The sequence below is a fragment of the Lupinus angustifolius genome, unplaced genomic scaffold (genome assembly GCF_001865875.1).
Source record: "Lupinus angustifolius cultivar Tanjil unplaced genomic scaffold, LupAngTanjil_v1.0 Scaffold_457, whole genome shotgun sequence".
NCBI classification, from domain to species: Eukaryota; Viridiplantae; Streptophyta; class Magnoliopsida; order Fabales; family Fabaceae; genus Lupinus; species Lupinus angustifolius.
The window spans coordinates 37,191-58,373 of record NW_017727847.1 but is presented as its reverse complement, the minus strand read 5'-3'; the positions used below and the strand labels follow the sequence as shown (position 1 = coordinate 58,373).

Sequence of the window (21,183 nt, the reverse complement as noted above, 5' to 3'; positions counted from 1 at the left end):
CAGCCCGTTCTATGCTTCTGTCAGCATCGGCTCCTTTTGAGTTCTGGGGTGAGGCTGTCAAAACTGCGGTTCATGTCATTAACAGAATTCCTTCTTCTGTTACTTCAGGTTTGTCTCCTTTTGAAAGGTTGTATGGTCATCCTCCTGATTATTCATCATTGAGGGTTTTTGGTTCCACTTGTTTTGTTCTTCTTCCTCATGTTGAACGGAGTAAATTGACTCCTCGATCTGCCATATGTGTCTTTCTTGGTTATGGGGATGGTCAGAAAGGTTATCGTTGTTATAATCCTTCTACTCGTAAATTGTATATTTCTCGTCATGTTGTTTTTCTTGAGCATTTGCCTTTTTATTCTATTCCATCTGACTCTCAAAACATTACCAGGTCTGATCTCATTCATATTGATCCATTTGTTGCGGATATTGATGGTCCAAATGACTTTAATTTTGAGAATTTCAGGGATGAAGCTCCTCATACCCCCCCGCCTGCCCATGACCCTCTGCAGATTGGTGATCCTCATCCTCAACCACCTCATCTTCCTTGTCATTATCCTCAACGTATCCATAAGTCCACTCAGCTCCCTGACTTTGTTTACAACATTTATTCTACTTCTTTTGCTTCTGCTTTGACCTCTCTCCACAGGTTATCTGAGCCATCCTCCTATCAAGAGGCTGTTCTTGATCCTCTTTGGCAGCAGGCTATGAACGATGAACTTTCTGCTTTGCACAAAACAGGTACTTGGACTATGGTGTCTCTACCACCAGACAAACGTGCTATAGGTTCTCGTTGGGTCTTTAAGATCAAGATCAAGTCTGATGGTTCTATTGAGTGTTACAAAGCTCGTCTTGTTGCCAAGGGATATGCTTAACAATATGAGCTCAACAATATGGCATGGATTATGAAGAAACTTTTGCTCCTGTTGCCAAGATGACAACCATTCGCACTCTTATTGCTATTGCATCTGTTCGTCAATGGCATATCTCTCATATGGATGTCAAAAATGCTTTTCTAAATGGTGATCTTCATGAAGAAATATATATGGTTCCTCCTCCTGGAGTTTCTCATAATCCAGGGGAAGTATGCAAGCTTCAAAAATGTCTCTATGGACTCAAACAAGCTCTTCGCGCTTGGTTTGATAAATTCTCTATTGTGATAACTTCTCTTGGCTTCTCTTCAAGTCCACATGATTCTGCTTTATTTGTTAGAAATACTCCTCATGGTTGCATTATCATCTCTTTATATGTCGATGATATGATCATTACTAGTGATGAGATTACAAAGTTGAAAACGCAACTAGCAGAACAATTTGAGATGAAGGATTTAGGTACTCTTACATATTTCTTGGGAATTGAAGTAGCCTCATCTCCTAGGGGTTATCTTCTTTCCCAATCGAAATATATTGCTGATATTCTTGACCTGGTTAGTCTCTCTGACACTAAAGCTGTTGACAGTCCTCTTGAGACTAATGCTAGATATACATCTTCTGATGGTGTTCCTCTCTCTGAACCTACTCTATACCGCACTCTTGTTGGTAGTTTGGTGTATCTGACCATTACCTGGCCCGATATTGCTTATGAAGTGCACATTGTTAGCCAGTTTGTGAGTTCTCCTACTAATGTTCATTGGAAAACTGTTCTTCGGATCCTTCGTTATCTTCGAGGCACTCAGTTTCAGAGTCTTCTTTTCTCTTCAACTTCTTCCTTGACATTGTCTGCTTATTCAGATGCTGATTGGGCTGGGGATCCTACTGATCGCAAGTCTACTACAGGTTTCTGTATCTTTCTAGGAGATTCCCTCATATCTTGGAAGAGTAAGAAGCAGGATGTTATTTCTCGCTCTTCTACAGAGGCTGAGTATCGTGCTATGGCAACCACCACTGCTGAAATAGTTTGGTTGCGTTGGTTACTTGCTTCTTTGGGTGTTGATCAACCTGAACCCACTCCCATGTACTGTGACAATAAGAGTGCTATTCAAATCGCTCATAACTCTGTCTTTCATGAGCGTACTAAACACATTGAGATTGATTGTCACTTCACACGTCACCACTTCCAACATGGCACCATCACCTTACCCTTCATTTCTTCTTCGTTGCAGATTGCTGATTTGTTTACCAAACCTCATTCTACTCAACGTTTTCGTTTCTTGACTAACAAACTCTCGATGCTTTCGATTAACGCATCTTGAGTTTGAGGGGGAATGTTAAATGTATTTTAGTTATTAGTAAAGGGTAGTATTGTCTTTTTTATTTTCCTAGCTTCCTATATGTATTGGCCCTTTGGCCTTATCTCCATCATTAACTCCATATTGCATTTCTCCTCTCCCTTCTCTCTTCTTCTTCTCATCTTCCTTCTCTCTTCCTATGCAGCTGATCTAACAAAAATTACACTATGGTTGAAGTTACACCGAGTTTTGGCTTTATGAAAATTACACTATGCTGGAAATTACACTATGGTACAGATATGTTATTCTCATTTAAAAGTAGATGACTATTAACATATGAACATAAATTAGTGTAAAAGTGTATTACATTATTAATATAGAATTATTTTATTAAAAAATACATCAATAATCATTATTATTGTTTTATTTGTTTAAGGAAATTAACAACATGAATATATTTCTACTATAATATACTAGCGTGTTGTCAGGTACTATTGTGTCCATCAACCCGCTTTCCTATCATTTGTAATGTGTAACCTACATGTTATAAATATCAAATATAATAAGTTGTCTTAGATATTGTAATTTTTAATATAATTTATTCGATTGGTGTAATTATTAATTTTTTATTAAATATTAAAATAATTGAGTGACTCGCAATTATTTTTGTAAGTAAAGTTTATGATAAGGGTGAGGATAAGCAAAAAAAATGATACTAATAGAAAAAAATGATACTATAAGTTTATGATAAGCAAAAAAAAATTTGAATTTAAAAATTAAAATGAATATCATTATAACATTGAATAACCTTGGAAACAATGATACTAATAGAAAAATGGACATGAAAAAATTTGTCACTGAGAAGACTTCCATATGTGTAAAGTGAAGGATGAGGATATGTTGTCCCCAAACTTATACCTAACCAATTACAATGAAGCAAAAATTGATAAAGTTATAAATATTTAATTTTTTAACTGACATGACATAATATGATTGGTTTGAGACAAGCTATGAGACATGCTTTGGGACAACAGATCCTTATCCTAAATTGAAGCCCTTGAAAGTGTGAGAACCAATGTTATGCAAAAAAAATATTCTTTTATCTAAAAAGAAAGACAACTTGTATATATCTCACCTCCAATCTCAACTTTTTACAACATCTCTCATCAAGCAGAATCCTCCATAATGACCGGTTAAACAAGGATATAAAATGAAATAACAAATAATAGAAGATGAATATGAAATAGTTTGCCGAAAATAGAAAAAAAGGCAAAATAAGATGGTAATTGTACATTCTTTTGACACTTTTCACAAACATTTGGATACAGAACCACTATGTCAAACCATTAATGGCAAATGTATAACCGATAACCACACCAGAAGCGAAAAAGAAAATGTGAAGTATTTTGTGCTCACTTTTTTTATGGCACTCTGTGTGCTCAAGTATGGTTAATGTAATGCTTATTTTTTTTATTAACCTTGAGTAGACTAACCAATAATTATGAATTTTACAATTAAATTTGAATATGTGCAATACTAATCAAATTTTTGTCTCATTACTTGACTATCATTACTATATAATGACAACAATGGCAGTGGGGAAGTATTTCATGACACACATTTTATAAAATATATCAAAATAAAATAGAAATTAAAGTTAAAAAGATGAATAAGGAAAAGAAAACTAAAGAAAAAATAAGTATAATATCAAAGAATAATAGATTACCCCTTAAACATATTCAATATAAATGCACAGTAATAACAACCAAATTAAACTCTAAATGAATTGAGAAAGTGGTTTTCAAAAACTGAAATTGATGAACAGTTGTAATAATAACCCCCTTAAAATTGAAACTGTTTTGCCACTCAAATATGCCAATTTTCAGTAACTGCGAGTTGTGAAAAAGATGTTCCTACTTAGTAATATAGATGATCATATGGTAAAACAATATTACAACAATTATATAGGCATCTAATTGGAACTACTACCATCAATATATTCTAATATGAAACCTCAAATAGTGTCATATATCTTGAAAGTCTTCACTTCATGCTTCAAGTCTACAACCATAAAAAATATGTTAAGATGATGATGAGTCGTTGAAATTCTTTCATGGGCTAAGGAAAAAATTGATTAGCTAATGGAAAAGAATGAAAGAGTGGCCCTGAATTAATGGACTTGAATGAAAGTGGATTAGACATATTAGAAAAACTCAATAGAAACACAAAATTGATTTAAGAATAATGAAGTAAAAATAATAAAATAACATTCCAACTTCATGAATAGTGAAGTAAAAATATAGAGGATAAAAAATGAACGTTTGGTTGTTTCTCATTCATTATTTGTCTTTATCCCTTAGATTCCCTTCTTCTCATTGTATTGTTGGTGATGTCTTCATGTCCAATGAAGGAATAGAGAAAAAGGAAGAAAACAAAATAAAAGTTAATGTAGTTTGAAAAGAATAATAAGGTAAACATGAAGGGTAACTGTCATAGAGAAATTACTCAAAAATTAGAGAGAAGAAAATAAATTTCAGCCATGGAGTAGAGAGAGAAAATTGGAATTAAGATTAAATTGAAAGATAAATTTTGGAATAAATGTAAAGTTATTAAGAAGGACAATATGAAGAATTGAAAATTACTCCATATGGTAGTTAAAATAAGTTTTCCCATTATAGATTAGTATAGAAGATAGTATAAATAAAATATACAAAACTTATAATCACAGTCAAATATAAAATGTGTTAAATAAGTAATACTCCTAATATTGTTTATTATGATTATGACTATTTTATTAAAAAAATATTGACAAGAATAGATTTCGTATAGTCGGTTTAATAAAATTGTTTTTATGTAATTATGATGGATGGATACCAAAATAATACGAACATAATTACAGTTTATTTAGCCCAGAAAAATCCTTCCAAAAAGTATGAAATACACTAGATCAAGGTACACAAGTATATATCTTAGTTTTCGGAATCCTTAAATCTGTCATTAAAATGAAATATAAATATGTTGTTTCAACTTTCAAGCCTTATTCCAAATAAAATAGAAAATATATCATATCAATTAAAAAATTTAAAGATTTATTATGATTCATTATCATTGACTTGGATTTCGTGTGGGAGTAGTTTTGTTCATTTGTCAGAAATATAATCACACATTTTATGAAAAATATAATATTTATATATGTAAAGATTTATGTGCATTATTTATTTATATTTTTTTTGAAGAATGAATGATTAAGATGATTTATATTTTATAAGCCTTATGTTATGGATGTACATATTTTTTCTCTTTTTTTACTACTGTGTGTATGGGACATGCCGCCTAATATTGCATGATATCACGTATTCAATTTTTATAATTATTTATGATAATATTTAGTTTAAAGTAAACGATATGGTTAATTAATGTGTCGATGATGATTACTTAGAATTATATGATTTTTGTAAATAATAAATAATATTAAGAGCAAAATAGAAAATAAAATTCACTAGAAGTAACACCATATTTTAACTTTACACGGACTATAAATTTTTTATAAAATGCATATTAAAAATTTCAGTTTTTGCAACAAGAAAAACACAACAGATTTTAAATTTTTAGATGGCAGTAGAGCAAGGAGTAGAAGAGTTGGCAGAAATTCACATCAAAATTTGATTTCCCTTCAGATTCTCTCTGATTCTGGTTTTCAGTTGCATCAGCAACAATGGCTTTTTCCGCCGCATTCAACGAACGTCTCCACCACATGGACCGCACTCGAATTCAACGTCTCTCGCAACTCCAGGTTCCATTCTATTTCAACCTCTTACTATCTTTCTCTTCACTTCTCAATAATTTTGAACCAAACGAAATCAAATTTCAAAACACTGTAAAATGTTCAAATTCTAAGTATCCTCGTTTTCTATGGAGCCAAACACACCAAATTCTCTTACATTCTGTGTTCTCAGGCTGAGAAAGAGTTGCAATCGAACAAGTCTCTGATTCTGGCGTCAATGCTTGCAAAAATTAGGGCTATGGAACAGAGATGCTTGATGCTCGATCATAAAATAGCTTCACAGAGTTTCAAGATTTTGTCTCTTAAATCTCAAATTGAGAACCTCGAAGTGAAATATGAATCTGTATCACAAGAATTGAGGTAGCTAGCTACAATGTATTCAACTTGAATTGGAATTTTGGAAGAGTTGTGTTTGATTTGAGCAGTTTAGGTCGTTACAGGATGAAGTGGAGGAGCTTGAGGAGTTGCATAAGAAGAAAGATGGCTTTTATGAATCCAAGAGGATAGAAATGAAGGAATTTAAGGAAACTGCGGAGAAGTTTGTGGCCAAATGCCAAATGGAAGTTGCGAGTTTGAGGAATAGAGTGAATGAGGTAAGTGGTGATCATAACTTGATGGAGTACTTTTTTATAGTTGTTGCAACATGTTATAACAATTGATTTGGTGATTGTTTGTTGGTAAATGTGTGTATGTGCCTATGCTTGCTTATCTGTTTTTCTTTGGATGAAATTGGATAAATTTTGAAGGTATTCTGAGGGTAATAGTTTTAATAACTGACATTGAATTAAAAGTTTAGTAAATGATGTTTCTCAAAGAAAAGGAAAGAATCAAGAAGGAACAGAGTTCTTCTTGTTGAAGAAGAATAATGCGAGAAAGAAGATGAATATATGTGGCAAACAAAATAGGAAAAGAATAATACTTGATACTTTTATTAGAGAATTAATTGGCAAATTATATAAACTTGATTCTTCTTATTTATAGGAAGAAGAATCCTTTAACAACTCACAATAACAAACCAACTAACTTTACTAACTTAATTAGCATATTTAGCACATGTTAAATATGATAAAACACATGAATAACACAATGACTTGGACTACAAGCAACAGAAAGCCCATTGGTCTCATGCCCATAATTTTGGTTAGATTGTTTGATTGATTCTTGTTGAATGATGAGAGCAAACACCTTACTCATGTTAGGTAAGGGATCCACGATCATGATTTGTGACCTGACCCCTGCATAGGAATCATTAAGCCCTCTAAGAAAAACTATCACTCTATCCTCCATTCTATGATTCCTCACATCATAAAAAACATCACCACAACATTGCACTTCACATCTACATTTTGGCATAGGCCTAAAGTTATCAAGTTCATCCCAGAGTGTCTTTAACTCTGTAAAATAGTTGGACACATCAAGATCTCCTTGTGTGAAGTTAGTAATGGTTCTTTGCAACTCTGCAATTTTGTAAAGATTTCCTTGAGAGAATCTTTCACTTAGCTCATCCCAAATCTCATAGGCCTTATTAATCCATATGACACTTTGTGCTATTGAAGGTGTTACTGACCTAGTTATTGATGATGTTACAATATTGTTAGCCCTCTCCCATGCTCTATAAATGGGATCTGTTTTTGCAGGCATTTTGATTGATCCATCAACGAAGGGGAGCTTCTATTGGATATGAGACTCATCCTCATTGTCCTTTCCCATTGATGATAGTTCTCACCATTCAGAAGAGGTGAGACAAGGGCACTTGCAGGATTTTCTGAGGGGTGCACATGGTAAGGAGAGTCTAGATCTTGGGTAATTGGTGTGAGTGACATTGTTATAAGATGTTGTCTCGAAGGACATGATGAATGTAGCAGAGCTCTTAATAGAGCTCTGATACCATCAAAGAAAAGGAAAGAATCAAGAAGGAACAGAGTTCTTCTTGTTGAAGAAGAATAATGCGAGAAAGAATATGTATATATGTGGCAAAGAGAATAGGAAAAGAATAATACTTGATACTTTTATTAGAGAATTAATTGACAAATTATACAAACTTGATTCTTCTTATTTATAGGAAGAAGAATCCTTTAACAACTCACAATAACAAACCACCTAACTTAATTAGCATATTTAGCACATGTTAAATATGATAAAACACATGAATAACACAATGACTTGGACTACAAGCAACAAAAAGCCCATTGGTCTGATGCCCAGAATTCTGGTTAGATTGCTTGATTGATCCTTGGCCTTGCTTGATTGATGCTTAGCCTGGACCGTGACTGAATGGGTGGCCTGATGCAGGTGCCTAAGCTTGGCCCGAGAGGAAGTGCCTTGAAAGGCTTGAGTAGTGCATGGGGCAGCTCTAGCCTGGTGCAACTGATGCATCTAGTGCATCTGATACAAAGATACAAGTTTATATGCTTAGTTTGTCATAATTGAAAGGAAAGCAAAATATGGATGTTACTTTGCAAAAGTTGAAGTTGTACTGAAAAGCTGATTTACAGCGAATTGTAAACCTGATGGATTCTTCTTTTAAAGAATATTAATGTACCAAACTCTAGCTTCCACAGTATGCTAAAATCAATTTGGTTTCCATTTTAGGAGATCAATTCTCTGTGAAATATGTTGTTTTCTTTCTTTATAGTTAGATAACACAAATGTTGGTTTCTTGTATATGTTGTCAGATTCAGTTGTGGCTTAGTCATTCCTCATGTTACCACTTCTCTTGAAATGAACAACAATATGACTTCGTCTGATGATTGCAATGTGTTTGAATTTAATCACATTTCTCATTTTCAGCTGAGGTTGTCTTTGATGGAAAGCAACAACAGAAATTCTGGTAATTCAGAGATAGCTTCTGCTGAAATGAGAAGGTCAGAACTCCTAGCTGAAAAGGAGAGAGTATGTATAAATGTGGCTTCTAACCACCAAATAAAAGCAAAGTTGCAAAAGCAACTTCAAAATGTTCTGATAACACAAACTAGAAGGGAATAGAATTGTTGTACTTCCTAGCTAACTTTTGTCATCACCTTCCTATTGGATTGCATCTCCTTGCAAACCCCGGCACCGTGTGGCTAGCTCGAAATCTGAATGATTCTGGGGTGTCCTTCCCCAGGCAAATTGTCTCAGTTTGCTTTTGTGAGAGGAATTAAAGTAGCAAAACTTATATCAAAGTTTGAGAAGATTGTTAGTTGTACAGAAATAGTCTTGTATATGAATAGTTAGTACTAGGTTAATGAAATGATACCAGCTTTGTCATAGAATCTAACAATAATGGAAGGATGACGTTAATATCTTTTACACTATTATTAATTTGAAATTAATAGACCAAATCAATCAATTATATTGTATTGGAGCAAATCAACCAATCAACGCTCATCTCTAAGATCGATGCTTAAATATGTCTTTAGTTCATCTAAAGTAGTGACCTTGATTTCTATAGACAAGGAATTTGGTGACCTTGATTCATTATATAACAACTCCCCTTTACTTTTAGTCTTTGAAGTTTCTTTTTTAATCTTAAACCCCACCTCTTCCTATTTTATTGAGGCTAAATATATATTTAAGAATTTATTTCAAATTGTTTGTTATGAATCTATACGGAAGTGTAAACAAAATGTTTTCATGAAAGTTATATTTAGAGTAAAGACATTTTTTATTCCATCAAACTTTTCACATGTACTAGTTTAATCTATAAACACTTAATGTTCAAAATGGTTCCAAAAAAATAACAAATGTGAGTTATTTTTAGCATTCTCTATAACCCTTATAAGGTTTTGACTCCTAATTGGTATACTAAAAAATTTATAAGGAAGTATTACTTATATTTATTTTGCCTTCATAATTTCCATAGTATGATGCTTCAAAATTATTCGAACAACTACATATTATTATTTTTGTTATCATAAAAGAGAATTTGTGGTTAATAATAATGAATAATAACTCCCATTCTAATCACATCACTGCAATAATGAAGAATAAAATCACATTTATCATTAAAAATGGAATCCCTTTCATCCATCAAATCCATATTCCATAGTTAGCACTTAGCACCTACCAAAGCAGAGAAAAGTAAGAAAAGAAAATCTCATTCCTCCTATTTATTTTGCTTACTATAAACTCCACCTTCTCTTTTTTTCCAATATATCAAGAAAGTGTGGCAATGCCTCCTCTGCACCCCAAAACCATGAACGATGAAGGAGGAGCAAAAGCCAAAGCCAGAAAACCCAAACCCACCACGCTCTCCAATTCCCACGCGCTCTTCAATTCCACCATTCGAAAACCCTTCCTCAAACAAATCCTATTCACCTTCTTACTCGTCTTCTCTCTCTACGCTCTCTTCAACGCATTCTTCAACCCTACTCTGGACCCCGCCTCCTCCGTCTTCCTCACCGCCGGTGTCACCTCCGTCAAATACCCCGCCGTCAAAGTCTACCTCTACGATCTCCCCACCAGGTTCACTTACGGTGTAATTAACCATCATTCCTTGGCGCGTGGCGGGTCACGCGCTGCCGGTGATAAGTCATCGTTGAAGTACCCCGGCCACCAGCATATGTCGGAATGGTACCTATTCTCGGATCTGAACCGACCCGATTCCGAGCGCGTGGGTTCTCCGGTTGTTAGGGTTTCTGATCCGGAAGATGCTGAGTTGTTCTTCGTGCCGTTCTTTTCTTCGCTTAGCTTGATTGTGAACCCGGTTCGACCGGCTGGTTCGGTTCCGGAGAAGCCTCCGGTTTATAGCGATGAAGAGAATCAGGAAGCGTTGGTGGAGTGGCTTGAGAGGCAAGAGTATTGGAAGAGGAATAATGGGAGAGACCATGTGATTGTGGCTTCGGATCCGAATGCGATGTATCGGGTCATTGATCGGGTTAAGAATTCGGTGTTGCTTGTTTCGGATTTTGGGCGGGTTAGACCCGACCAGGGATCGCTCGTGAAGGACATTGTTGTGCCATATTCGCACCGTATTAGAACGTATCCGGGCGGCGTCAGCATTGATAAGCGAAAGACATTGTTGTTTTTCATGGGCAATCGATATCGCAAAGAGGTAATCCAATGTATTATGGTCATTATGTTTTTTGGTATAACCAAGGTTATCCCCTCTTCCTAGGTAAGGAACTAATTTCTTCCGGGATGCATGACTATCCCTCCCAACAACTGTAGGCCAGAATAATCTAACCTTTGACCTTTTACACCACTAGACCAATGTTTTGTTGGCATGGTTATTTGTGCAACTATGTATGTGATATTTTAATATAAACTCGCCTTAACCTTGATGAATTTTGATAATTGAGCTGATCGAGTTGAAGTTTTGTATTTGAGACACTAAATTTTTATGAAATTTGTTATTATGTAGCTCCATGCGAGTTAAAACAGTTTAGAGGATATAGTTTGAGACAATAATAGAATGAAAATGGTATGCAAAGGCTAATATTTGACAATGATTTAAGCTATGGTTGCGATTGCACTTATTGCGATTGCGTTCATGTGAAATTCTTGCGATTAAAAAATGTTTTTGAATTTGATGTGGCCTTATTGGCCCGACGAGGTCTAATGCAGTTGAGTTGAATCTTACATCGCAATTGTGGGGTGATGATGTTGTGGACGACTGGACGTCACTACAATCACAATATTGCGGCCACATCAGGTGATGAAGTCCGCAGTTTGATATATAGTTTTTGCCTGAGTGCAATGCCTTAGATCATGAGGGTATCTCTCCCTGTTACTTATGAATCTATGATTTATGAGTCTAGATGTAAGAAGGAAGCAAATTGAAGAGTGGTATATTGGAATGCCACAATATTTATATGGATTTGGTCCAAATCCTATTTGATATAGCTTATAGTCTCTGTCTCTACCTTTCTTATATTGATTCAGTACACATGGCTTATTGTTATTTTGATTTCTTTATGCCCTCATCTGTGTTACAGGGAGGGAAAATTCGTGATACACTCTTCCAAATTCTAGAAAATGAAAAGGATGTCGTAGTAAAGCACGGAGCACAATCGAGAGAGAGTAGACGAGCAGCTTCACAAGGAATGCATACATCAAAGTTCTGTTTACATCCTGCAGGAGATACTCCATCAGCCTGTCGACTGTTTGATGCTATAGTTAGCTTGTGCATTCCAGTGATTGTCAGTGATAGTATTGAGTTGCCTTTTGAAGATACTATAGATTACAGAAAGATAGCTGTGTTTGTAGAAACCGCTTCTGCTATAAAGCCAGGATATTTGGTGTCCAAGTTGAGAGCATTTACTTCAGATAGGATCCTGGAATATCAGAAAGAACTAAAAGAGGTTAGTAGTGCTGCCCTGAGTTATTTTTGCGATAACATCTATGGGTATCTAATTTGGTGTCCACCTAGTGCATTTTTTTGCTTGTATCTAATTTGGAGTTTCCACATGGTTAAGCAAAAATAGGGAAGAAATAGAAATGAAAAGTTTGAGCTGTGATTACTGGCGGAAAGCATGATAGTGTTAATGCATAGAATGAGAGAACTGGTAGAAACTGATTGATATGGTTACTTCTATTGATATGGTAGAAACTGGTAGAACTGGCAATAGTGTCCCCCTTTCATTTTTCTTCCATTTTTAGTCTTACAAACATTATTATATTGTTGGGAATACATGGTTACTTCTATTGCATTTTAGACTTCTAACTAAGTAATTAATCATTGTTTTCATGAGCAAGAATGATCTAGTTTCTCATTGATTTTCTATTAAGGTATTTATACTTCAATAGGAGTTTGATTGGAGTTTGTTCCTTTTGTGTAAAACAATAATTCTTTTTCCTCATTCCCCTTCTCTGAGCTTCTAGACGTTGAATAATAAATGCATAAGTACATGAAATCTTAATGCTCAATGAGACCCACGACCATGGTGATTGACACTTTGATGATTTTCTACAAAATCTTAGTCACAAACTTGGATAAGTTCAATAGTTTCTAATTGCATCTCCCTGTATGCTATTAATCATATGGACACATGGAATTGTTGTATTCTGGTTGACTTGGGTTACATGCATTGTTTCTCCCTTCTACCTGCTCAAATAAAAGTTATGTAAGCCCCAAACACGTAGCNGAATAATAAAATCAATTTAATTTTTAGGAGAAAGAATCACATCATATTTATCGCAAAATTGAATTTCTTTCATCCATAAGAATAGGAAGAAAAAGAAATTGCTCCTCGTATATATATTTCATTTCAAAGCTTCACAAGGTGGCGATGCCTCCTTTGCACCTCAAACCCACCATGGACGAAGGAGGAGGAGCAAAGAAGGCCAAAGCCAGAAAACCCAAACCCACTTTCCTCACCAATTCTCACGCGCTCTTCCACGCTACCATTCGAAAACCCTTCCTCAAACAATTCCTTCCCATACTCTTCCTCATCATCGCCCTCTACGCTCTCTTCAACGCGTTCCTCAACCCCACCCTCCACGCCACCACCACCGCCACCGCAAAAAATCATGCCGTCAAAGTCTACCTCTACGATCTCCCCACCAGGTTCACCTACGGCATAATCCACCACCACTCCTTGGCGCGTGGCGCATCACGCGATGCCGGTGACTTGTCATCGCTCAAGTACCCTGGCCACCAGCACATGTCGGAATGGTACCTCTTTTCGGATCTATCCCGACCCGAATCCGAGCGCGTGGGGTCTCCAATCGTTAGGGTTTCTGATCCTGATGAAGCTGATTTGTTCTTCGTGCCGTTCTTTTCTTCGCTCAGCTTGATCGTGAACCCGGTTCGAGCGCCCGGTTCGGTTCAAGAGAAGGCTCCGGTTTATAGCGATGAGAAGAACCAGGAGGCGCTGGTGGAGTGGCTGAAGGGGCAGGAGTATTGGAAGAGGAACAATGGAAGAGACCATGTGATTGTGGCTTCAGATCCGAATGCAATGTATCGGGTCATTGATCATGTTAAGAATTCAGTGTTGCTCGTTTCAGATTTTGGACGTGTTCGACCTGATCAGGGATCACTTGTGAAGGACGTAGTTGTACCGTATTCGCATCGTATTCGATCGTATCAGGGTGACGTCAGCGTAGATAAGCGTGGGACATTATTGTTTTTCATGGGAAATCGGTATCGCAAAGAGGTAATGCAATATATTATGGTTACTATTCTTAGTACTACTATTATTCTGTATGTGACTATATATTTGATGCTCGAAATTAATCTGGCATTTATCATTGATGATTTTTGAGAATTGAGTTGATTTTGAGACCTCAAAGGAGGGTATATATGTATGATGCATTATCTTTCTATGAATCCAGAAGTGATGAATTATTCTTTTTGATATTTCGAATAATATGAAATTTGAATTCTCTTGCTATATTTACATCAGAAGAATCACTTTAAAGAATGTTGTTTGAGGCAATACTGAAATCAAAATGGCAAATAAAGGCTAATACTTCATTTTTAATTTTGGCCTGAGTTCGATATAGTAGATCAGGATGATATTTCTCTCCTTGTTACCTTTGAAATTGTCTTTTACCTTTGATTTACGGGTCTACTTGTAAGAAGCAAATTGAAGAGTGGTACATTCGATGCAACAATATTTATATGGATTTGGATCCAAATCCTACTTGACATAGCTTACAGTTTCTGTCTTTACCTCTGTAGTCTCTGTATTAACCATACAAATGTAAAAGCAGAGAAAAAGGTGAATCAATTCAAAAGAATTTATAATTAAATGGCCTTTTTGAAGTCTTGGATGTTGTTGTTTCTTCCATGTAACTGACCCCGCCCAGTGTGAAAGACTTCTATAGTTATTGTTGTAGCAATAGTACCGGCAGTGATTAAACTGGCTTATACTTCGCCTGGTTAGCTTTCTACTTTGTGGTGTTCATATTTAGGGTCAGAGTATATAATCAGTTTCCTGTATGTATTCTCATCAAAACATTTGCACATTATGCTGTGATAGTGTTATTTTCTTTGTATATGCTTAAATAACAAGACCCTCTGTTTGGGCTTCATTGATGCACATGGCTTATTGTTATATTGATTTCTTTATGTCTCACCTGTTTTACAGGGAGGGAAGGTTCGTGATACACTCTTTCAAATTCTAGAAAATGAAAAAGATGTCGTTGTAAAGCATGGAGCACAATCCAGAGAGAGTAGACGAGCAGCTTCACAAGGAATGCATACATCAAAGTTCTGTTTACATCCTGCAGGAGATACTCCATCAGCCTGTCGACTGTTTGATGCTATAGTTAGCTTGTGCATTCCAGTGATTGTCAGTGATAGTATTGAGTTGCCTTTTGAAGATACTATAGATTACAGAAAGATAGCTGTGTTTGTAGAAACCGCTTCTGCTATAAAGCCAGGATATTTGGTGTCCAAGTTGAGAGCATTTACTTCAGATAGGATCCTGGAATATCAGAAAGAACTAAAAGAGGTTAGTAGTGCTGCCCTGAGTTATTTTTGCGATAACATCTATGGGTATCTAATTTGGTGTCCACCTAGTGCATTTTTTTGCTTGTATCTAATTTGGAGTTTCCACATGGTTAAGCAAAAATAGGGAAGAAATAGAAATGAAAAGTTTGAGCTGTGATTACTGGCGGAAAGCATGATAGTGTTAATGCATAGAATGAGAGAACTGGTAGAAACTGATTGATATGGTTACTTCTATTGATATGGTAGAAACTGGTAGAACTGGCAATAGTGTCCCCCTTTCATTTTTCTTCCATTTTTAGTCTTACAAACATTATTATATTGTTGGGAATACATGGTTACTTCTATTGCATTTTAGACTTCTAACTAAGTAATTAATCATTGTTTTCATGAGCAAGAATGATCTAGTTTCTCATTGATTTTCTATTAAGGTATTTATACTTCAATAGGAGTTTGATTGGAGTTTGTTCCTTTTGTGTAAAACAATAATTCTTTTTCCTCATTCCCCTTCTCTGAGCTTCTAGACGTTGAATAATAAATGCATAAGTACATGAAATCTTAATGCTCAATGAGACCCACGACCATGGTGATTGACACTTTGATGATTTTCTACAAAATCTTAGTCACAAACTTGGATAAGTTCAATAGTTTCTAATTGCATCTCCCTGTATGCTATTAATCATATGGACACATGGAATTGTTGTATTCTGGTTGACTTGGGTTACATGCATTGTTTCTCCCTTCTACCTGCTCAAATAAAAGTTATGTAAGCCCCAAACACGTAGCTCTTATTTAATAGCTAAAATTTTAACTTTTATATTACTCTATTTAATCGTTCTTGTAACTTCATTTTGTAGTTAATGATTTGTAATTTTGTATTTGAAAAAAAAAAGAGTTAGAGGACATTCTAGTTTTTTTTCTGTTTTGTTTGTTACTTGTTAAGCCAGGGCATTAACAGAATTTACCTGGTTTCAGGTGAAGCGATACTTTGAATATGATGAACTAGATGGGGCAGTTAATGAGATTTGGCGCCAAGTTTCAAGAAAGCTACCTTTGATTAAACTGATGATTAACCGCGATAAAAGGCTGGTTAAGAAGGAGCCTGACTGCTCTTGCATATGTGTAAACCAGACTGTCTTGAGATGAGAACCTCATAGCGCTTTTCTCAGAGGTACGGGCTTGGCACTTTCTGAAGTAAAACTCTTGGGGTGCTCTCTTCAATGACTTGGGTTAATCTTATAACTAAAGCGATGCATATTTAGTGGTATAAGCATTACCTGAATTCTCTTCTATGAGACTATGATTCAGTTGTCTGGAAATTTCGAGGCTGAGGAGTTGACAACATTTAATTAATTCATCCTGCTACTAGAGGTTTTGTATATCTTTTTGTATACATTCACACTGCTGATAAATTTATTCATTAAGACCGGGCTTACAAGGAAACACTGAGCTGTACCATGTACACTATAGAGAATAAAGTCATGATTATTTTTATTCTTTAACATGTTCCTTGTTTTGATTTTTTGTTGTGTTCATAGGGCATGCTAAAACCATTTGATATGTCTACACTGTTATCACTTTATGAATCATATGATATGAAAGGAGATTTTCCCTTTGGTAGCTAATGTAACCCCATTGGCTTGTAAAGCACATATCTCACGTTAGAAAATTAAAGAGGTATGCTTATTGAATCAAACCATCGTGTAAGGCCGAACTGGATCATCATGTATTATATTAAGCCAATGTTTCAAGGTTTGATTTATGAGTTACATTTGTTTAGAGGTGAAGCCACACAATTTAAAAGAGATTAGTTATTTACTCATATGGTAAAGGTATACCATTAGTTATACAAAAAAAATGAAATGAGATTTTGCATGTTGAGTATTTGACATGCATGTTTCCATGAAAGGTGGATAATGAGGAAGGTGGAAAGGTGGCTCTAAATAATATAATTAACTATGATTTCCAAATTGGGATTCAAAGCTTGAATTGGAGGATCAATTTTCTGAATTGTGAATCAAACCGCACGCGAACTGTTAGATGCATGATCAATATCTTCGAATCCCATGTGTGTGTATATGTAAGTTTTGATTTTCTTTAAATTTGCAATGTAAACAAAATACCAGAAGCTGTCCAATATCTTCAAACATAAAATCAAGGCAGTGTTCACAAAGGCACCAAAATAATTTTTGTCTCTTCTCTCTTACCACAAGATTATAGGCAGCATTTCTCGCATTTCGCAACCTTCATAGAGTCAGCAAATTTTAACAAAATTTCACCGCTTGGACAATCTAGAAAATTGGTAATAGACATCCTTTTCTATCTGTCCAAGTATCTCACATTGAAGTGCATTCTCATTTCCTCTCATTCAATTTGTATTTCTCTGAAGTTGTTGGGATGTTGCCAAATACCTTTTCAGAACAAGAAACTCTCACCTAATGACAAGTAAGAGGTTTCAAACCCCTTTTATATTCACCAAATGATTTGAATGTTTGAACAAACAATGGACTTCTTACCAATTAAATGGTGAAGCAATGCAAAGATATTTAAAAGAATACTTCAACAATATTCTGATAAGAACCTCACTAAGACTTGCATACTTCAAGTAATTAAAAATATAACAAAAAGTGAACTATCTCTAGTAAAGTATAGCTCATGAAGAAATATTCATGTGAAATATATCCGCAAATGTGGCTATGTTATGATACTATGGGAAAATGAAAACTTTCATCAAGGATTTCAACAAAGATGAAATTTTCAACCTTCAACCAGGTGGCCAATTCATCTGTCTCCCACCTAGGACATGCAAGTGCAGATGATAAACAGATTGACCTATTCAGAACAAGAGTATAAGATGAATGAGACTGAGTAGGAGTTATGATTATAAGCAAAGTGAAAAATATTTTGAGAAGATGATGACAAGAACACAAGCTTACAAGCAGTAGGACCACTGTTGATGACGACACGAAATCCATCGAGGATTCCTTCTTTCTCAGCTACTATTTTGGCTGCATAGAGAAGCTCACCTAGTATTTCCCCATGTCTAGCTTCAGCCTGCAAACGGAAAATTTTACACATCAGATCCAAATACTCGGGTTTTTTTCTCTTCTTTTGCTGGAGGATTGTATTGAGACATACAAGAACAAATCCAATCAGAAAGGTTTACTGTCTAATGAGACATAGAAATAACTTAAAGCTAGCTAATAATCTCATTTAAGTCATGAACAGATAGAAAATGGTACAATATAGTGATTGTACACATCCATGACTGTATGCTAATCTAATTTTTCCTCTCTTAGCATGTGAGATCACTATCCTGCCATTCATCAAGACTACCTTGAAAGCCTCACGTACGAAATCTTATAATTGTTTTAAATACGTGTCGTATTCCATTTCTCTGACAACTGTGACATCACCTAAGTATCTACTTACAAATTTGGTAAACTTAAAAGAAGCCATCTATAAACGCTTGTTCTTTTATTCCTGTAAAAGTAGTCAGGGTAGGGGCAAAAGTAAAGGAGCATTACTAAACTGAATAATCATACAAATCCTTCTGTTAGTATGCACATCGAAAAAAGGATATTAGTGACCTTCCCAAGTTCTGTTAACCCATCTCTAAATTTTGGAATGACTAGAACATGAACTGGAGCCTGTGGACTGATGTCCCGAAATGCTAGGACCTTTTCATCTTCATATACAATGCTTGAAGGGATCTCCTTATTTATGATTTTGTCAAATCTGAAAAGAAAAAACGGTCACATAAGAGATTCTCTTGACAATAACATCATAATTCAGAGTTCAGACACACAATTGAATGTGCTTTAAAACAGGGAAGATCCTCGCTGCACTCTGTCCCTCAGGGTTCCAGAGATAATTCATTGATTATATTTGTCACAGTGGTGGTTGTGTGTGGGGTGATACATTTTACATTTATATATGCAGTAAGGAAAAAGACCATTAATGTTCAATGTTCTTTTAAAATACCATTTGATTTTCTTTTATTCGAAAGTGTCTCCAAAGCTTGTTAGTGATAGTAAGAGAGCTTATGGTGTGCATATATAACAAGATGGATTAAGACAGAACAGGATGTTCTGCTTTCTTCGGTTCCGACCCTTTTAGCGGAACCAAAATGTTCTACTCTTGAGTTTTCTCTCCTGTTCTATTATGTTTACAAAATATACCAACGTATGTTTTAATCCGTGCTGGTCTAACCTGTCTACCAAATGCTTGTGTTGTTAAGAGTATATTTCAGAATGATGATCATGCAACAAATTTAAAATGACATTAGTGGTATTATGTCAAAAGATGATACATTGTTGGAGCTCCACTATCAGAGTTGACAGCGGCTGCTTTGGCTGCAGCCTGTTCATTATTTGAAGCACTAGCACTAAAAGGCAACCTGTAATATTTAAGGAAAATGTCAACAGACAACAATTCCAAAAAATAAAGCTATTCCAAACAGTAAGAATTCATTAAAATATCCAAACAAACTGCATTTACTTCAAAACAGATTCTGGCTGTGAAAATGTCTTGCCAAAAGTTTATTTAAGATAAACTAAACATGGATATTTGCTGCTATAGATAAAAACAAATATAAATCCAAAACATCCTTTTCAGGTACTCAATACATCAAGACTCAAAGAGTGTACATTTTCAACACTAAAATTCTTTTGCTGACAGAAATTTTAATAAAAAAGAAGGCACACTCCTAAAAATGAAATGTAGTTGATTGACACCATAGCAGTTCCTACAATATGTCCTTTAAGCTACTGCTTGTTATCAAACCCAAAGGATGCATGCATACTTCATCTTATAAACATAAATCCACTGTTTCATGACTCATGAGTGATGCTGTTTCAAGTTGAACACACTTTATCACCTCACCATATAAAAGTAAGGCCTAGTACTCAAATTCAAGAATAATTTTGAAATTGTAAATAATAACCAGTTTCAGATTTGAGAATTAATAAATTTGTCTGAAAGTTATACATTCAGGATATTCAAATAACATCATAATTCTTTTTCAATTGGTTCAACTCTGTCATATTAATGGTCCAACCACAATAGAACCTAACAACATAAGAAGTAATTAAACAAAACCTTAAACAATCCAAGGAAAGCAAATTTATCAAAGGAATCATTATCACCTTATATTAGCAATTACCTAATTCAAAAAATTTCAGGCAATTTTAACCTTTTTGAAATGAGAAAATTAAGAACAAAAAAAACCTTCGACATTGTAGAGGAAGAACAAATTTGGAGAAATTAAGGTTGTGCGCTTTTACAGCGAAAGGCCTTGATGATGCTGACAATAAAGCACAGTAGTTCCTGCCAATCATTGAAACCCGAACTCAGCGAACGATAGATAAAGATAAGAGCAAAGACCTATTTCTGCCATGTACTAATATATCCTCTGAAAAATTGAAAACACCCCACCAAAAAAAATTGAATCAAATTAATCATTTTTAACATGTTTTATGACCTATGGCATTTGACTCACATTTTCGAATACTAATTTGAATTTTTACTTTTTTCGGGATCAAATAATACGCGGACCAAATTGAGTATTCACAGTAAAGATAATTTGATTAGTGACATGAGAAGTTTTCAAATTCTAACAGTCATGAAACAAAAACAAACACAAATGGAGTTAAGAGTGAGAAGGGTGTACCTAAGAAAAGAGAAAGGAACTGTCGCTGCCATAGCTCCTTAGCTGAAAAAAATAAAAAATAAAATCTTTGATATTTAAATAGCACATTTGTTGTGTGTGGACGGTGGTATTTCCAATTCCAATGTAAAAAAATGATCTTGGCCGTTGAAATATTGGTGGGTCATCAAATATCCTACAATATTATTCTCTGGTTC

General features: G+C 35.0%; 4 protein-coding genes across 9 annotated transcripts; 3 read left to right on the top strand and 1 right to left on the bottom strand.

Moving 5' to 3' along the window:
* Positions 1–889: 889 nt before the first annotated feature.
* Positions 890–2,182, top strand: LOC109341399 (uncharacterized mitochondrial protein AtMg00810-like). The gene has a single exon (XM_019579294.1). The coding sequence runs from the start codon at positions 890–892 to the stop codon at positions 2,180–2,182; it is 1,293 nt and encodes a 430-aa protein (XP_019434839.1).
* A 3,608-nt stretch (positions 2,183–5,790) lies between these two features.
* On the top strand, positions 5,791–9,193 carry LOC109341409. Of its 2 annotated transcripts, XR_002106957.1 has the most exons (5): positions 5,791–5,951; positions 6,115–6,302; positions 6,373–6,535; positions 8,733–8,996; positions 9,049–9,193. XR_002106957.1 is itself a non-coding variant. In XM_019579308.1 (4 exons), exons 1-4 carry the CDS (start codon positions 5,874–5,876, stop codon positions 8,925–8,927), a joined length of 624 nt encoding a protein of 207 aa, XP_019434853.1. In that variant the 5' UTR covers positions 5,791–5,873; the 3' UTR covers positions 8,928–9,193. The 2 variants fall into 2 exon arrangements, 1 of the variants encoding a protein (XP_019434853.1); XM_019579308.1 differs by having other exon boundaries at positions 8,733–9,193.
* A 790-nt stretch (positions 9,194–9,983) lies between these two features.
* Positions 9,984–16,839, top strand: LOC109341407 (probable arabinosyltransferase ARAD1). Of its 4 annotated transcripts, XR_002106956.1 has the most exons (4): positions 9,986–10,977; positions 11,861–12,226; positions 16,294–16,538; positions 16,573–16,839. XR_002106956.1 is itself a non-coding variant. In XM_019579306.1 (3 exons), the coding sequence occupies exons 1-3, from the start codon at positions 10,096–10,098 to the stop codon at positions 16,462–16,464; spliced, it is 1,419 nt and encodes a 472-aa protein (XP_019434851.1). In that variant the 5' UTR covers positions 9,984–10,095; the 3' UTR covers positions 16,465–16,839. The 4 variants fall into 4 exon arrangements, 3 of the variants coding, with proteins under 3 accessions (XP_019434851.1, XP_019434850.1, XP_019434852.1); XM_019579306.1 differs by lacking the exon at positions 11,861–12,226 and adding an exon at positions 14,957–15,322 and having other exon boundaries at positions 9,984–10,977; positions 16,294–16,839; XM_019579305.1 differs by having other exon boundaries at positions 16,294–16,839.
* Positions 16,840–17,837: 998 nt separating this feature from the next.
* Positions 17,838–21,111, bottom strand: LOC109341410 (14 kDa zinc-binding protein). 2 transcript variants are annotated; one of them, XM_019579310.1, is made up of 7 exons: positions 20,990–21,111; positions 20,548–20,646; positions 19,631–19,717; positions 18,909–19,056; positions 18,255–18,372; positions 18,053–18,150; positions 17,838–18,018 (listed from the first exon to the last, which is right to left on the bottom strand). In XM_019579310.1, the coding sequence occupies exons 1-6, from the start codon at positions 21,019–21,021 to the stop codon at positions 18,083–18,085; spliced, it is 552 nt and encodes a 183-aa protein (XP_019434855.1). In that variant the 5' UTR covers positions 21,022–21,111; the 3' UTR covers positions 17,838–18,018; positions 18,053–18,082. The 2 variants fall into 2 exon arrangements, with proteins under 2 accessions (XP_019434855.1, XP_019434854.1); XM_019579309.1 differs by having other exon boundaries at positions 17,838–18,150.
* Between the last annotated feature and the right edge of the window lie 72 nt (positions 21,112–21,183).